The 18787-nt window shown below is 37.6% G+C and overlaps 1 protein-coding gene across 5 annotated transcripts in view; it reads left to right on the top strand.

Moving 5' to 3' along the window:
- CNTNAP2 (contactin associated protein 2) overlaps window positions 1-18787 on the top strand; it is a 2322173-nt gene that overhangs the window by 1011457 nt on the left and 1291929 nt on the right. For all 5 annotated transcript variants that reach the window (XM_086398240.1, XM_086398242.1, XM_086398243.1 and 2 more), the window contains 2 exons: window positions 4732-4875; window positions 10683-10947. In XM_086398240.1, the coding sequence (XP_086254366.1) occupies window positions 4732-4875; window positions 10683-10947 (409 nt within the window). The remainder of the gene's footprint in view (window positions 1-4731; window positions 4876-10682; window positions 10948-18787) is intronic.

The following is an 18787-nucleotide window of genomic DNA, read 5'->3' as shown; positions in this document are numbered from 1 at the left end:
TTTATAAATTCATGACTATAGATAGTTCCTTTGACAAGTTCTATTTTCTCAGATATAAATGTCATAAAATAAATAAAAATACAGACTGTTTTAAAGAGATTGTTCATAAATAAAAAGATATTTTTTACCTTCCAAATGACTAAAGATTGAAAATAATCAGTGATCATATTGGTCTGGTAAAAATACATATTCTCATAATACACTGAGAGGCATATAAAGTTTTTTTAAAATAATTTTTTGGAGAGCAATTCAACTTTACAGTGTCCATCAAAAATGTTAATCATAAGTAGGAATAAAAGTTCTGTAAAAACAGGTTCATCACTGGGGCACCCCTATGACTTTGCTGTGCCATTTCAATGTGCCTTGGTCCCATTGTTGAAATTACAGATATATAAATATATACACATATATGTGTGCTACTGATTGCTGTTGTTCAGTTGCTAAGTCACGTCCAGCTCTTTGCAACCCCATGGACTGCAGCATGCCAAACATCCCTCTCCTTCACTATCTTCTGGAATTTTTTCAAACTCATGTCCATTGAGTCAGTGGTATTATTGATATCCACCCATAAATCTTTTAGATCTATATGTAGTTAGAACATAAAATGTACTTATCATAAAATAGTATGTGAAAAGTCAGGTTTTACAACTATATTTTTTTTATTTTCCTTATATGTTTAAATAGCTTCTAATCTAAATTTTCTGTAATATGAATATATTACATATATTTCTAAACAGAAATTTAGAATGGAATATGCAATATAAACTTTGATACAGAGACTTTTATTTTATTTTACTCTTTGCGACCCCATGGACTGTAGCCTACAGGCTCCTCCGTCCATGGGATTTTCCAGGCAAGAATACTGGAGTGGGTTGCCATTTCCTTCTCCAGGACATCTTCCTGACCCAGAGATTGAACCTGGGTCTCCCACATTGTAGGCAGACGCTTTGCCATCTGAGCCACCAGGGAAGTCCAATAATATGAATATATTACATATATTTCTAAACAGAAATTTAGAATGGAATATGCAATATAAACTTTGATACAGAGACTTTTATTGACATTAAAATAAATTTAAGGTTATCAGGGAATACTTACTCCCAAAAAAACATCTCTGTAAAGTGAAAATGATTGTTGAAAGGCAAAGAAAGTGAAAATTCCCTGAATTCCTATCTTCTCTAAATTAGTATTAATCTTGGCTTATGTGACCTATCTCCTACAGACCTATCTCCTACATTAATAAACTTTGAAGTATTCTAGAAGAGGTGAGAAATCCTAAAACATTAGCAATGGGCAAACACAATTCCAATTTTCAAAAAAACAGAATTAAAAATTTGGGATCATAGTCCCTGTTGAATTTGCGGTGAAATCTATGAATATTCTTGCACACACAACCCCTCCTATATGGTCAGCAGTTTCATCAACACTTCAGAGCCCTTCTAGATAAAATACCATGTTTGAGAACCTCACCTGTGGACTAAAATCCCTGAGACATATTTGTCAGGGAGACGTAGAAAGAAATTTAAATTGACAGAGAGTCAGGAGAGACTCAGCTTACTTCCCTTTGTAGAGCTGCTATCCAATTCCTTTCCTTAGATACTGCAATTATCGGCAGATGGTGCCCATGAATATGTCTGGGTCTACCTTTGTATCTCAACATGATGCAGTTTTGGAGAAAATCAAGTGTATGAGCTCAAATTGGAGCCATTAAGCCTGGGTTTAAATCCCTTTTTGCCCCTTCCTGGTTGTGTGACATTGGACGAATCATATTCCCTTTCCATAAAGCGAAAATAGTAGCACATGGCTTGTTTGAGAGGAGGCATCAGGGAATAACAGATATTACTACATATTATTAGTAATACATAGTATTACTACATGTATCAGTTATAATTAATTAGACTGCATATAACAGACACGTTTATTCCTTTCACCTAAAAGGGGCCTGTAGGCAGTTAGCCCTGGGGTCATGAGGCAGCACCATGATGGTCAAGACCGCAGTCTCCTTTTATTCCACTGCTATTCCATCCCCTCTGCAGCTCACTCCAAGTTGACTACTCACTTTCCATTTTGCATTCCAGACAGTGTGAAGGAAGGGAGTGAAGAACACTGTGCCCCCATCCCTGCTTTAATTATAGTTCTTAGAGTCACACGCAACCCTTTGGCTTAAATCTCATGAGACCAAATCTTGTTCAAAGAGGGTGGGAAATGCCATATATTGGCTGTGGAGCATGTGCTTAGCTGAAAAGCAGGATTATTTTCTTAAAGATGGTGGGAGAAAGGACACCCAGAGGTATCTGGTTAAGCCCTGTCTCACTTTTGAAACTCTTGGCAGCTAACAAAATGGTCAGTGCATTTCTTTTTTAGAGTCAAGGTTGTCACTGAACAACAGTGTCATTAGTAAGGCAATAATGTAAGCCATATCAATATCTGATTATTAATCTAACAACTGCAGCTATTTTTTTTACCATGAGAATGATGACAGTATTAGAGAATATTTTATTGATAAGGACATATAACAAGAAAGAAGAAGCAACCACTTAATATCAAATGATGAATTACATTAGAAATTGGGATTTGAACCCACTTCTCTTAGTTGTAAGGAATCTGGTAAATTGAGCCTGTGATGCTTCACCAGGTTACCTTCTATAAGATAGGACATGAGCTGAAGGTTGTTGAAAAGAGAGAAACTATAAGGAGTATCTAAGTCATCATCCCAAAGGAAAATAGGAGTCCCCCAGTAAAGAAACTATGCACAGCGAGAAGGAATAAAGCAATACTTTCAACTATAATAGTATTTAGTAATATTATTCACAGTGTGATGCTGCATGTCATTAAGCATGGAAGATTTTATTACTATCAACTGGAGCAGAAATTGGTAAAATAAATTGTGGATAGGAAATTCAACACTCTATTAAAGTCTCAGTAATCCTAACCTATGATATTAACTACTATAGCACCTAATAAGTTCAGTTCTGTGCCACTTGAAAATATTTCCCTAATGTATTTCAGAACGCCCCTGTTTTTCCTTTTGTAGATTCCTGATTCTTTTTTGTGTGTTTATTCTTAGTTTTTCTCTTTCCTTCCCATAGTTAAACTCTAAGGCAAATGCTATATAGTGTATGAAGTGAAGTCGCTCAGTCGTGTCCGACTCTTTGCAACCCGTGGACTGTAGCCCACCAGGCTCCTCTGTCCATGGGATTCTCCAGGCAAGAATATTGGAGTGGGTTGCCATTTCCTTCTCCAGGGGATCTTCCCAACCCAGGGATCAAACCCAGGTCTCCCACATTGCAGGCAGACACTTTAACCTCTGTGCCACCAGGGAAGCTGAATATATAGTGTATATTCAGCTGTTATTAATACATTTAGTCGCATTTTAAGTGAGTTTTTAAAATTTTATGGTTGTCTCATAAACTATTATTAATTTGTGCTTTTTTCCCTAAAACTGTTTAAAAATTTAAAATGCATATGCACACTGCTGTATATAAGATAGATAAACAACAAGTACCTACTGTACAGCCCAGGGAACTGTATTCTGTATCTTTAAATAACCTATAATGTAAAACAATCTGAAAAGGAACATATATATATATATATATATATATATATATATATATCACTGAACCACTTTGCTACCTGAAATTAACACAACGTTGTAAACTAAAAATTAAGGAACGGTTAAAAATAATCTTAAACATTTACATTAAAAAAGCTAAAATGTAAAAGCACTGTATAACAGAGGCATAATATATATCTTCTAAAACCCAAAGATCTCTGCCTTATATATCAAATATAAAGTTTTGACATTGAAAGATGTCTTTCATTTTCCAACCTTTGTAGGAAAAATTGGTAATTGAATACTACTTAAAAGAAATATGTCTGGATTATATATCTTGATATTACAGCTATGATTAATAGATTCATTCACTATTAGCAGTACGCGTCATTATTGGCAATACATAATTAAGTATAATTTTCTATTATATGAAATTGATGTTATAATAATGTAATTTGATCAAAGGTTTCTGGAAAAATATATGTTCTTTTTTATTGTGATTTTAACAATTGCTTGAATATCACAGGAAGGAGCATTGACCTTATTCCTCAGGATTTAGGAGACCTATAATATCTTTAAGACTGTAGTTCTCAAATTATAACCTCCAAACCCAAAGATATTTCTAATCAATATAGCAGTGAGACTTTTGGAACTATTTTCTGTATTCACAATAAGCCTAACAATTTTTGTACGCCAGTGATCATTAGACTACAATGTCTAAATAGGGTGAATACAAAATTCCTTCCTTTGGGCTGAAGTCATAAACTTAATATATTAGCTCTGGGTTATTTAAAGATGACTAGTAACATTTATTGATACTATAAGCATAAAAATATATGCTTAATATTTATAAAAGATGTTTGCTGTGTAAAATCCTTTAGAACATTCTCAGGAAAATTGATAAAATACCTTCCAGGTATTAAAAATGCTTAGCAGTTGTTGCTCTTTTCTTGCTCAAGTTATAATCTAATTTTCACAATTAATACAATTAGTATATACTTCAGTAACAACATAATTTAATATGCAACAGACTTTAGAGGCATATACAGAAAAAATGTCTGTATATGTTAGCTGAGGTTACGATAGCTGACTACTAGTTTTGTCTAATTTATTGTAAATGTTTTTATTTTTTAAGCCAAATACAGTGGGAATGTTTACATTTTATCTTTTTCTCAAAGATAACCTTTGGAGGCATACCTTTCTCTGGAAAACCAAGTTCCAGCAGTAGAAAGAATTTCAAAGGCTGCATGGAAAGCATTAACTACAATGGTATCAACATAACAGATCTGGCGAGAAGAAAGAAACTGGAGCCCTCAAATGTGGTAAGATTTTCCACCCCCATAATATCAGTTCCTAGAAAAATCAAAGAAATTTTGTTTTCTCTGGACTGTTAATGGACAACAGTATCATAGCATTTGTTATTAGGCTTGTGGGCTCCACTATATAAAACTAACTTTAGAGGTACCTGAAAATATGGAGACACTGAATGTATTCTAAGACGAGATACTGATTTTTGAGTTAAAATTACTGTAAATAGTAAATCTGCTTCAGATGGGGCCTGGAATTTTAGCCCCAGAGTTTCTAGATTTCCCATTACGGAAGGACAATCATCCCAACTGTTCAGCAGCCCTTAAATCAGCAGCCTCATGTTTCCAAATGACACATTATATAGACTACTATATTTCTTGATGATGATGTAATTCAGTATTTTAAAATTTTAAAAGCCAGGAGCTTTATTAGTTTTCTTCATGTTTCCAAAGCTGATTCACTCAGATATGTAAAGAAATAAACTTCTTGTCAAAGCTCTAAACATACTAAGTATTACGTAATTCAATAAAGATGGATTCGATTGGATAGTGAAGTCTGTGACTCAGAAACTCACAGTGGTCCTGGCTCTGGTGTGTGTGTTTCCAAGTTGAACTATTTCAAAGTGGAAGTGTAGTCTGTCAGTCTCATCAGACTCGTTGTGATCCCTGGACTGTAACCCACCAGGATCCTCTGTCCATGGAGTTTTCTAGGCAAGAATACTGGTGTGGGTTGCCATTTGCCTCATACAACACCGTGTAAGATCACTATAAAAGAAACTTATAAATCTGGCATGTGGGTTCTTTCTGGTTCTGCAAGAACAGGAGTTTCTTCAATCCCAAAGTGTCAATGGGGAGATCCTAGGAATCCAGATATCCATGTATTTGGAAGTCTGGGAGTAGAAAATGTCATGAGTGTTTGTACTATGTTCTGACTTTGATGGATTTGTTATTCAAAATTTGAGCCTGGGGTTTTCATAAAATGAGAGGACAAATGGAAATGCCCAATGAATAAACAGGAGTTCTGGTTGGATATAAGAAACTATAAAATAATTTGTTGTTTAGTCTCTAAGTCGTGTCCAACTTTTTGTGACCCCATGGATGTAGTCCACTAGGCTCCTCTGTCCATGGGATTTCCCGGGAAAGAATACTAGAGTGGGTTGTCATTTCCTTCTCCAGTGGATTTTCTTGACCCAGGGATCAAACCTGTATCTCCTTTGACAGGGTGATTCTTCATTGCTGAGTCACCAGTGAAGCTCATAAAATAATAGTTGAATGTAGAATGTTTTTACTAATTATCTTTCTTAAACTAATGATGAATTTACACTAACAGTTAAAAATTGAACTTTGGTGAAATGTTCTTACAAGATATTGACTGTAGGGAAAAATAATAGCTCCACGTATAGGTAAAAGGTAACTGTGTGAGACCTGTTACCTTTATGATACTCTAAGAGCGATACTACAAGGGAGATGTTGTCATAAACATTTTGTAGATGAAAACTGAAATTTAACTTAGAAAAATAACTTTCCAAGGTAACGCATATGAGTGGGAAACAAAGATTGTGGATTCACAGTATACAGTCCCAAGGTCATAGTCTCTTTCCATGCTGTGTCATTTCTTATTTAGAGCAGTATTTATATAAGCAAGAAGAGATAAGAAAGCCTTCTTCAGTGATCAATGCAAAGAGATAGAGGAAAACAACAGAATGGGAAAGACTAGAGATCTCTTCAAGAAAATCAGAGATACCAAAGGAACATTTCATTCAAAGATGGGCTCGATAAAGGACAGAAATGGTATGGTCCTAACAGAAGCAGAAGATATTAAGAAGAGGTAGCAAGAATACACAGAAGAACTGTACAAAAAAGATCTTCACGACCCAGATAATCACGATGGTGTGATCACTGACCTAGAGCCAGACATCCTGGAATGTGAAGTCAAGTGGGCCTTAGAAAGCATCACTACGAACAAAGCTAGTGGAGGTGATGGAATTCCAGTGGAGCTATTCCAAATCCTGAAAGATGATGCTGTGAAAGTGCTGCACTCAATATGCCAGCACATTTGGAAAACTCAGCAGTGGCCACAGGACTGGAAAAGGTCAGTTTTCATTCCAATCCCAAAGAAAGGCAATGCCAAAGAATGTTCAAACTACCGCACAATTGCACTCATCTCACACGCTAGTAAAGAAATGCTCAAAATTCTCCAAGCCAGGATTCAGCAATATGTGAACTGTGAACTTCCTGATGTTCAAGCTGGTTTTAGAAAAGGCAGAGGAACCAGAGATCAAATTGCCAACATCCGCTGGATCATAGAAAAAGCAAGAGAGTTCCAGAACAACATCTATTTCTGCTTTATTGACTATGCCAAAGCCTTTGACTGTGTGGATCACAATAAACTGGAAAATTCTGAAAGAGATGGGAATACCAGACCACCTGATCTGCCTCTTGAGAAATTTGTATGCAGGTCAGGAAACAACAGTTAGAACTGGACATGGAACAACAGACTGGTTCCAAATAGGAAAAGGAGTTCATCAAGACTGTATATTGTCACCCTGTTTATTTAATGTATATGCAGAGTACATCATGAGAAATGCTGGTCTGGAAGAAACACAAGCTGGAATCAAGATTGCCAGGAGAAATATCAATCACCTCAGATATGCAGATGACACCACCCTTATGGCAGAAAGTGAAGAGGAACTCAAAAGCCTCTTGATGAAAGTGAAAGAGGAGAGTGAAAAAGTTGGCTTAAAACTCAATATTCAGAAAACGAAGATCATGGCATCCGGTCCCACCACTTCATGGGAAATAGATGGGGAAACAGTGGAAACAGTGTCAGACTTTATTTTTTGGGGGGACTCCAAAATCACTACAGATGGTGACTGCAGCCATGAAATTAAAAGACACTTACTCCTTGGAAGGAAAGTTATGACCAACCTAGATAGCATATTCAAAAGCAGAGACATTACTTTGCCAACAAAGGTCCGTCTAGTCAAGGCTATGGTTTTTCCTGTGGTCATGTATGGATGTGAGAGTTGGGCTGTGAAGAAGGCTGAGCGCCGAAGAATTGATGCTTTTGAACTGTGGTGTTGGACTGCAAGGAGATCTAACCAGTCCATTCTGAAGGAGATGAGCCCTGGGATTTCTTTGGATGGAATGATGCTAAAGCTGAAACTCCAGTACTTTGGCCACCTCATGTGAAGAGTTGACTCATTGGAAAAGACTCTGACGCTGGGAGGGATTGGGGGCAGGAGGAGAAGGGGACGACAGAGGATGAGATGGCTGGATGGCATCACTGACTCGATGGACATGAGTCTGAGTGAACTCTGGATGTTGATGATGGACAGGGAGGCCTTGCGTGCTGTGATTCATGGGGTCACAAAGAGTCGGACACGACTGAGTAACTGATCTGATATATATATATATATATATATGTTATTTTAAGCTTTGGATAAAATGGCATCAGAATCCTTTTGTTTCCTCAGAAATTATCAAATTATCACCTAAGACAGAAAGATGCAGAAACCAAATTATCATAATACCCTTCCCATTATTTACACCTTTAAGAAGTGAAGTGTTATTTCTGCCCTAAACCTCCCAGTTGGTCCTCACATGTATCCATTAGATTCTCAAACTACAGAGAATTGCACTCTGGAGACTCATTCCAAAGTCAACTTTTACCACAATATATTGTTGCTTATAAATGGTATTTTAACCTGAATAACAAAGACATTTTAAAAAGCCTAAATTATCTATAATTACATTTGTTAAAATGGAAGGAGCAGACACAGAAAAGGCTTTTAAACAAAAATAAACATGTGTATTAAAAGGTTTAGGCAACGTAGAGGCAGGCAGGACATTTTGCAAGTTGCTCTACAAAGGCAAATATTTACAGAGGAGATTTGCTTTTGAAGATGTCTGGTGCTAATACTTCTGTGTAAGTGGCTCAGCACTTATCCTGCACCATTCTCCTTACACACACCCATTTCCTCATTAAATGTTGACTCCAGAATCAGCACCATCACTCAGAACTTTTCACTTTGCTGGGAGACAGTCTCCACAACACAGGCAAGTGGTCAGTTATGACCTGTCAGTTTTTGTGCATAAACAGCTCTTTTCATCGGGAAAAGTAAGCCTTTAAAAATAGTCATCTAATCATCTGTGAAGATACAGGGCTTCTGAGGTGGCCCTAGTGGTAAAGAACCTGCCTGCCAACCTCCTCTACGCAGGAGGCGTAAGAGATGCTGGTTTGATCCCTGGGTAGGGAAGATCCCCTGGAGGAGGAAATGGTGACCCACTCCAGTACTCTTGCCTGGAGAACCCCATGGACAGGGGAGGCTGGAGGGCTGCAGTCTACGGGGCCACAAAGAGTCGGACATGACTGAAGCGACTTAGCATGCATGCATATGCAGGTGCAGCACAAATTTAATTTGAATATTAATTGGGGGGTCAGCCTAACTTAGTTTAAATGGTGAACTGTGCCTCTGGGGATAAGTATGTGGTGGTGTTTAAGGAAACAATAAAGGAAAAAATGCCTTCAAATCATATTCCTCAAGATATAGTGGGATTAAAAAAAAAAGATGGCAAAAAATGTAGATTTTTTTCATATCTTTAAAAGGAAGGTACTTAGATCCTAGAATATAAAATTCAGTGTATCTGAATAATCAGATTTCTTTGTACCAAATAGAGGAAGCATGAGGGGGAGAAGGAAGCTTCAATTAACAGTTTTCTTTTCCTTCTGTACATTCATGTCACTGTTTCTGAAAGCATTAATGTATTAAGATATATGCACATTTCATGGGAATGTAAATGAGAGTTTGAGTTGAATAACAAAATAATCTGTTGTTCCATTGCTCAGTTTTGTCTGACTCTTTGCAACCCCATAGACTGCAGCACGCCAGGCTTCCCTGTCCTTCACCATCTCCCAGAGCTTGCTCAAACTCATCTCCATTGAGTCAGTGATGCCATCTAACCATCTCATCCTCTGTCGTCCCCTTCTCCTCCTGCCCTCAATCTTTCCCAGCATCAGGGACTTTTCTAATGAGTTGGCTCTTCCCATTAGGTGGCCAAAGTATTGGAACTTCAGCATCAGTCCTTCTAATGAATATTCAGGGTGATTTCATTTAGGATGGATTGGTTGGATCTCCTTGCAGTCCAAGGGACTCTCAAGAATCTTCTCCATCACTACAGTTCAAAAGCATCCATTCTTCGGTGCTCAGCTTTCTTTATGGTCTATCTCTCATATCCATACGACTACCGCAAAAACCATAGCTTTGACTAACTAGTTAATAGGTATGGGGTTAAGACTCAAGAATATTTGCCACATCCTAGTTTAATAAACAGCAACTAACATTCCCAGTGAGACTAGATTTATATATTAATAAATAATTGACCAAGGCCATCCAAAAGAAAACAGAGGCATCTCCTCCCTAGCTGATACACTGTCAGTTGTGGGGGAGGAGGAAGCGGCTCTTTGCTTTCTTCAGAAAGTCCAGTGGTCCACTCCCAAGCCCACTACACAGGGGTGTATCCATTTCATAGCCAGCCCATCACACCAGGCTGTCAGTTTGTCAAATCCATGATGCAGGGTGCTTGCATGAATCCCTCAGTCTGATAGCCAGCTGCTGAACTCTGTTAGCTACAGCAGAAAGGACATGCCAGGACATGTCCTTTCAAGGACACATGAATCTGTGTCACATGACTGCACATGGGAATTGCACACAGCTCAAGCTCGGGTTTGAAATGTGTATAACTCTCACTTGGTCAGCTGTCTTACCTGGGTGCTTGTTTTATTCTACATTTTCCTCAAAGCATGCCCTTCTGTCTTCCAGGGAAATTTGAGTTTCTCGTGTGTGGAGCCTTACACAGTACCTGTCTTTTTCAACGCTACCAGTTATCTGGAGGTGCCCGGACGGCTTCACCAGGACCTGTTTTCGGTTAGCTTCCAGTTCAGGACTTGGAACCCCAATGGTCTCCTGCTTTTCAGTCATTTTGCAGATAACTTGGGCAACGTGGAAATTGACCTCACTGAGAGCAAAGTCGGTGTTCACATCAACGTCACGCAGACCAAGATGAACCAGATAGACATCTCGTCAGGTCAGTGAATCTATTCGACGTTCGTGCCTGAAACTGCTGTTGTGATTTCCTCAGCTAGGGTTATGTTTTTACTTTGTTGTTGGCACACTCTCGTGATTATGTTTGGATTCAGACTCTGAGATCTTTCCTTGGCTTCCCTGAGTGCAGACTGAATGAGGGAAACTTAGAAACGCTGAGCGGATGAGGATAGGCGAGGAAGAAAGTTGGTTGGGACTGTCTTGACAGGACTGAAATCCTTTCCTTTTTACAAATGCTAGTCCCTCTTGCATTGAGCAATGGATATTCCTCTAAGATCATATGTTCAAAAACAAAGAATGATTGTTTTATTAACATAAGAGTGCTTGATATCTTTTGAGTTTATGGACATTCACATTCCTTTTACTACAAGTAATAAGGTTGCGTTGATGTAAATTATGACTTTAAAGGTAAGTTCTACTGTTTGAATCAAAAGCTCAAAGTGGTCTTCTAAATGTATGCAAAGTATTAGGGGAAAAAAAAAGGGGAAATGAGTACAAAGAAGAATGACAAGAGATAAGGATCAACTGAAGGAAGACTGGCCTGGCTGAGTAGAGTGATTTTTAAACTTGGCAGTATAGTGGCAGAATAAACGGAGACTTAGGTAATATTGTTGTTATTTGAATAAACTGGTCGACCTTGGAATAGTCCTTGAATATGATGGCACAAAGAAAGATGATATTGCCAAACGAGCTATCATAAACAAAGAAAATGATATCTGATATGGGACTGAAAAATAGTAAAAAAACACAAATCATCAAATTTCTCTAGATGTTTCTTGAAAGTAGTGTTTTAAGTAAGTACTTCAATTCTAAGTAACGAACTACTTAGAATTGGAAGATGGGAGGAAAAAGAGTATTTTCGGAGCCCCTAGTACAGATGTACCAAATACTGTGAGAGAAAGTTCCTAATAGAAGACTCAACTGTGCGACTGTGAGCTCTGATTTCTAAATATTCTGTGTTCATTCATGACACTATTATGATTGGGTCCATTTCATTTCTCCTGTATACTATCAGCTCCCTGAAGGCAGAGACCATGCCCCTGCACGTAGAGCAATGCCTGTAACATAAGAGATGCTCCAGGAATGTTTGCTGAAGTCAGCACTGTGGCTCCATGAACTAGTGTTCACAGAATATCTCCTGCTTGAGGATATGTGCCTTTTCATGCAACAGGCTGTGTGTTTTTGTATGAGCTGGCTGTGTGGTCTATTACAGACAAGGACTCAAGGAAGACACGGAAGCATTATGTCACAGGTGTATCTGAATAATTGAAATCAAAAGCTCTTGTAAAATACCTAGATATTTACTTTTTCATTTTTTGCACTGTTAGTTTTGCTTTTTCTCCAAAAGCTCATAGTGAAAATGATTGATCACCATATTTTATCACTGCATCTCAGTATAAATTCATGTGGAGAGAGTTGGAGCAAATAGAATTTATCTGGAGAGACCATAATAGCACATAAAACAAATACACATACAAATATTTACCACCGTTGAAAAACTCCCCATTAGATTCTGTTAAAATTGATGTTCAGGCATTTCTAATGCCTAAACACATAAAAATACAAGATGAAGTCCGCCCTCCTGGAAATCGCTGAGAAAACCCAAACTCCTGGTGGTTTTCCATGTAACAAGTACCATTATAATTAAAAGAATAGGATCTTAAACATAGTAATCAATAAACATTTGCTAATTTAATGTCTAGTTTAGGATCCCTGCTGCTGCTGCTGCTGCTAAGTTGCTTCAGTCGTGTCCGACTCTGTGCGACCCCATAGACAGCAGCCCACCAGGCTCCCCCGTCCCTGGGATTCTCAAGGCAAGAACACTGGAGTGGGTTGCCATTTCCTCCTCCAATGCATGAAAGTGAAGAGTGAATGTGAAGTCACTCAGTTGTGTCCGACTCTTAGCGACCCCATGGACTGCAACCTACCAGGCTCCTGCATCCATGGCATTTTCCAGGCAAGGGAACTGGAGTGGGGTGCCATTGCCTTCTCCGAATTTAGGACCCCAGGATATAATATAATAAAATAAATATAAAATATAAAATAAAAATAAAATAAAATATAATAAAATATAATAAACAATACAATATTCAGCAACTAATTTACCTTAATGTGTGTGTATGCTCAATTGCTCAGTCACATCCAACTCTTTGTTACCCCACGGACTGTAGCCTGCCAGGCTCCTCTGTCTATGGGATTTTTTGACAAGAATAGTGGAGTGGGTTACCATTTCCTCATAAGTTTCCTTAAATAGGATAAAAGTAAAGTTTAGATGTTTTTGTTAATTTATATTAGAATCTGTGCAAATTAAGGAAAACAGGATTTGATATTTGAATTTTTCTGTAGTCTCATTCCTATATAGTCCAATGAAATATTGACATTTCAGAGATTTCCATTTTTCCCATACGTAGAGTACACTGATATTTGCTTTTAACAAAGGATAATTGTTCTGTGTTATATCTACCCTATTCTTTATATGAAATATAGTTGATTTTTATTATCGTGTTAGCTTCTGGCTTCAGGTATATAAGAAAGTGAGTCATATGTTTATATATATATATGTGTGTGTCTTTTTTTAGAATATTTTCCATATAGGCTATTATAAGATATTGGATATAGTTCCCTGTGCTATACAGTTAATCTTTATTGCTTAGCTATTTTATGTATAGCAGTGTGTTTATTAATCCCGTACTATTAATTTATCCCCCCACTTTTTTTCCCTTTGGTAACCATAATTTTGTTTTCTGTATCTGTGAGTATGTTTCTGTAAAAAGTTCATTTGTATCTTTTTTAGATTTCAGCTGTAAGTGGTGTCCTATGGTAGTTTCTTTTTCTGCCTGACTTAGTATGATCATTTCTGGGTCCATCCATGTTGCTGCAGACGGCATTATCTCATTCCTTTTTGTGGCTGAGTAACCTTTAATTGTGTCTATATACCACAGATTCTTGATCCCTTCATCTGTCACTGGACATTTAGGTTGCTTCTGTGTTTTGGTTATTGTAAATAGTGTTGCAGTGAACACTGGGGTGCATGTGTCTTTGGGATTTAGAGGTTTTGCCTTTTCCAGATAAATGCCAAGAGGCGAGATTGCTGGATCACATGGTAGTTCTATTTTTAGTCTAGAGCCTGTCCTAACTATTTTTAGTTTGTTGAGGAACCTTCCCATTGCAGCTGCACCAGTACCCAGTCCCACCCACTGTGCAGGAGGGTCCCTTTCCTCCATGCCTCTTCAGCATGTATTATTCACAGATGGTTTGATGACGGCCTTTCTGACTGGTGTGAGGTGATAATTCATTGTTGTTTTGATTTGCATTTCTCTAATAATTGGTGATGTTAAGCATCTTTGCATGTGCCTGTTGGCCATCTGTCTATGGAGAAATGTCTCTTTAGGTCTTCTGTCCATTTTTTGATTGGGTTGTTGTTTTGATATTGAGTTCTATGAGCTATTTGTTTATTTTGGAAATTAAGCCCTTGTCAGGTACGCTGTTTGCCATTATTTTCTCCTATTTTGTAGGTTGTCTTTTCATTTTATTTATGGTTTCCTTTCCTGTGTAAAAACGGGTAAGTTTAATTAGGTCTCATTTGCTTATTTTTGCTTTTATTTCTTTTGCCTGGGGTGATTGAGCTAAGAACATATTACTGCAATTTATGTCAGAGAAGGCTTTGCCTATGTCCTCTTCTAGAAGATTTATGGTATCATGTCATATTTAAGACTTTAAGCCATTTTGAGTTTATTTTTGTCATGACGTATACTTAAATTTCCAATACGCAGTATTGTTAGCTAAAATCACCATGCAGTACATTAGATTCCCCTGGACATTTTCGTCTCCTTACTGAAAACTGGTACCCTCTGACCAATATACAGCAAGCCCCCGGAAACCACCATCATTCTACTCTTTGATTCTATGGCTTCTAGTTCAAGATTCTACATGTAAGTTAGGTCATATAGTATCTATCTTTCTCTGACTTGTTTCATTTAGCACAGCATCCTCCTGGTTCAAATGATTTTGACCAAAACAATGAGAAAGCATTTTATATCATACTCAATATCTACTGAAACCAAGTTTTCATTAAATATAATTTACCTTATGTTTTAACGTGCTCTCATAATTTTGTTGTTTTCTCTTCTGTCGCTCTTCAATTAAAATTACCATGATCCACTAAGTGATTTCATGACCTAAAAACAAGCTGCAACCCATAATTAGAAAAACACTGACCTATGGACTGGTCTTCTCTTTTGAAGAGTTGGGATTTTTTAAAGTTCTAATTACCTGAGAGTATTTATGCCATCAATTCATAATGGAAAACTAAATGTATCTTCCAGAAACACTACTATAATATTGTAACAGTAGTAAGAGAAAAAGTATTCCTGTGTATTACTGTCTGATACATAGCCAAACAAAACACACACATACACACAGACACACAAAGAATCTGAATACCATTTGAAATAAAGTTTTTAATTGCAAAATGCATCAATTTTATGCCCTAATTACAAATAGATGCTTAGAATACACTGTAAAGTTTTCATCTGCCCTGTTAATAAGGTGATGGAAAGTGGTTTAGCATTTATATGGAGAAAGGAACATGATTTCTGTTAATGACCTTTCTCACCTATTGAAGAAAAAATCAATTTCTATCCATGAAAACAAAACCTTTTAGAAGAATCATTCAGAATATGCCCTCCTCCTAAATCAACTGTTTGCTAAGTTGAAGTGTTCAAACCTCATTGTTTTGTTTATGAAGAGAGTGCAAGCGTGAGTGCGAGCTAAGTCGCTTCAATCTTGTCTGACTATGTGTGACCCTATGGACTGTAGCCCACCAGACTCCTCTGTCCATGGGATTCTCCAGGCAAGAATACTGGAGTGGGTTGCCATGCCCTCCTCCAGGGGATCTTCCTGACCCAGGGATCAAACCTGGGTCTCTTGAATTGCAGGCAGATTCTTTACCATCTGAACCACCAGGAAAGCCCCACATTGCTTCAATTATGGAATGGCTTCTTAACATCCACACCGCTAAACATCAGCTCTGTATTCCTGTCTCCAAAGGGAAACTTCCTGGGGCCTTGCTTTATTTCTGTTTTGCAGGAAAATTTCCTCTGCAAACCTTTGATAAATTTCCATTTGGCCATTTGGGTCCTGTAAGGGAAAGTATCGTAGTCCACCCAAACTGCCATAACCAAATCTGTTAACTATGTCATTTTTATACACACACACACACACACATTTCTCATAGTTCTGGGGGCTGGAAGCCTGAGATCAGGGTGCCAGTCTGGTCGAGCTGTGGTGAGAGTCTTCTTCCTGGTTGCAGACTGCAGACTTCTTGCTATGTTCTCATGAGGGAGTTGGACCATAAAGAAGGTTGTGTGCGTGCTAAGTCGCTTCAGTTGTGTCTGACTCTTTGCAGCCCTATGCACTGTAACCCACCAGGCTCCTCTTTTCAAGAGATTCTCCAGGCAAGAATACTGGAGTGGGTTGCCATTTCCTTCTCCAGAGGCTCTTCCTGACCCAGGGATCAAACCCACCTCTCTTTATGTCTCCTACATTGAGTGCTGAAGAATTGATGCTTTCGAATTGTGGTACTAGGAAAGACTCTTGAAAGCCCCTTGAACAGCAAGGAGATCAAACCAGTCAATCCTAAAGGAAATTAACCCTGAATATTCATCAGAAGGACTGATGCTGAAACTGAAGCTCCAATACTTTGGCCATCTGATATAAGGAGCTGTTTCATTATGTAAGAGCCTGATGTTGGGAAAGATTGAAGACAAAAGGAGAAGAGAGCAGTAGAAGATAAGATGTTTGGATAGCATCACTGACTTGATGGACATGAATTTGAACAAACTCTAAGAGATGGTAAAGAACAGGGAAGCCTGGTGTGCCACAGTCTACAGGGTCACAAAGAGTTGAACATGACTTAGTAATTGAACAACAGCAACAACAAACAAGTGGTAAAAAGGATGATCTGAGCTGTCTTCTTTATGAGAACTCTAATCCCATTCCTGAGGGCTCCTCCCTGCTGACCTGAGCACCTATCAAAGCCCCATCTACTAATACTGTCATTATGGGCATTAGGATTTCAACACACGAATTTCAACACACATCCAGACCATAGCCTAAGGAATAGACATTTTCTTGGCTTTGTGCATAGCTGGGAAATGTGCTGGCCAATACTGGCAAGTTCCCAGTTCAATCTCAGCACATGCATTTCCCAAGGACTGCTCCTGGCACTGTCTATTACAATTAGAATATCTCTTCTCTTGATTTTACAAACATCTGAAAATGTAGTTAGTATATTAATATTTGGAAGAATTGATCCATATACCAATTTCTAAGTTCAGTGATAATTTGCATCATGAGATTTATTTTTCCTCACATAAGAAAAAAAAAATGTGTTATTCATTCATGTCCAACTCTTTCAGACCCCATGGACACTAGCCTCCTAGGCTCCTCTTTCTGAGGAATTCTCCAGTCAAAAATACTGCAGTGGACAGTCATTCCATTCTCCAAGGATCTTTCTATCCCAGGGATAGGGCCCAGGTCTCCCACATTGCACACAGATTCTTACCATCTGAGCCATGAGGGAAGCCTCAAGGAAAAATGGTTGTTTATAATATTTTTATGTTTTAAGTTATTGAGAATTGATTTTCAGCTCTGTAATTTCAAACTCCATATAATTTTATAGTTTTCTTAAAATAAATTTCTATAACTCAAAAAGTAAGTAATGTTTAGGCATTACTTCACATACTTCAAGTGATTTGTTTTACATTGTCTTATAGCAAAGTAGAGAATTATTTGATAATATATATTATATTCCTTAATTCAAATTTAAGCCATAGTTTTTTAGAAGCTGAATATATTAGAAGTCTTGGCATATCCTTTAATTAAATTTGAGTCATGATGATTCAGGCTTCCCTCATGGCTCAGCTGGTTAAGAATCCGCCTGCAATGCGGAAGACCTGGATTCGATGCCTGGGTTGGGAATATCCCCTGAAGAAGGGAACAGCTATCCACTCCAGTATTCTGGCCTGGAGAATTCCACATGGGGTCTCAAAGAGTTGGACATGACTGAGTGACTTTCAGTAAAGATGTACATTGATATATTATCACAGTATATATCTAATAAAAGTAATTGAAAACAAGTAAATATTTTCAATGAAGAGGTTATTTTAAAGAGCACATCCTTATGTGGAATACTATTATGCCATAAGAAATCATGTTTCTCAAAAATCCTATAACAATTGGAAAACGTAGTGAATAAGAGTGTTTACAAAAATTATGTCGAATATAATCCCAATATTATTATTTTTATAAATGTATAGATAACTAGAAAAGAGATATGAATGAAATAAATCTGGATAATGCTAATTATCTCTAATTGGTAGGTTATCAGTCCATTACTAATTTCTTAACATATTTTCCATAATATCCAATTTTCTAAAACAAACATCAAGTAGTATTAAAAAAAAATGTATATAGTAATACAATGATACTTGTGAGTAAAATGGCACTCCTAAAAAGTATACCGCTTAACAACATGATGAATGGAAATTACATAGAGTACGTTATATTGATTTAAAAGGTCTAGTTTCCCTACTTAAATAGAAGCATTTATATAATCAATTTTTAAAAACTCTGTCCTTAAACAATGGGCTTCAGCTTCAATTCCTAAATGCATTCACATAAAAAATGGAACATTTTATGTTGAGTCTATGAGCATTTCGGAGAAGGCAATAGCACCCCAGTCCAATACTCTTGCCTGGAAAATCCCGTGGATGGAGGAGCCTGGTGGGCTGCAGTCCACGGGGTCACTAGAGTCGGACACG

Source organism: Bos grunniens, chromosome 4 (genome assembly GCF_055505025.1).
Source record: "Bos grunniens cultivar Pamir isolate PY7600 chromosome 4, Bosgru_T2T1.0, whole genome shotgun sequence".
Classification (NCBI taxonomy): Eukaryota; Metazoa; Chordata; class Mammalia; order Artiodactyla; family Bovidae; genus Bos; species Bos grunniens.
This window is presented reverse-complemented; position numbering and strand designations above follow the sequence as displayed.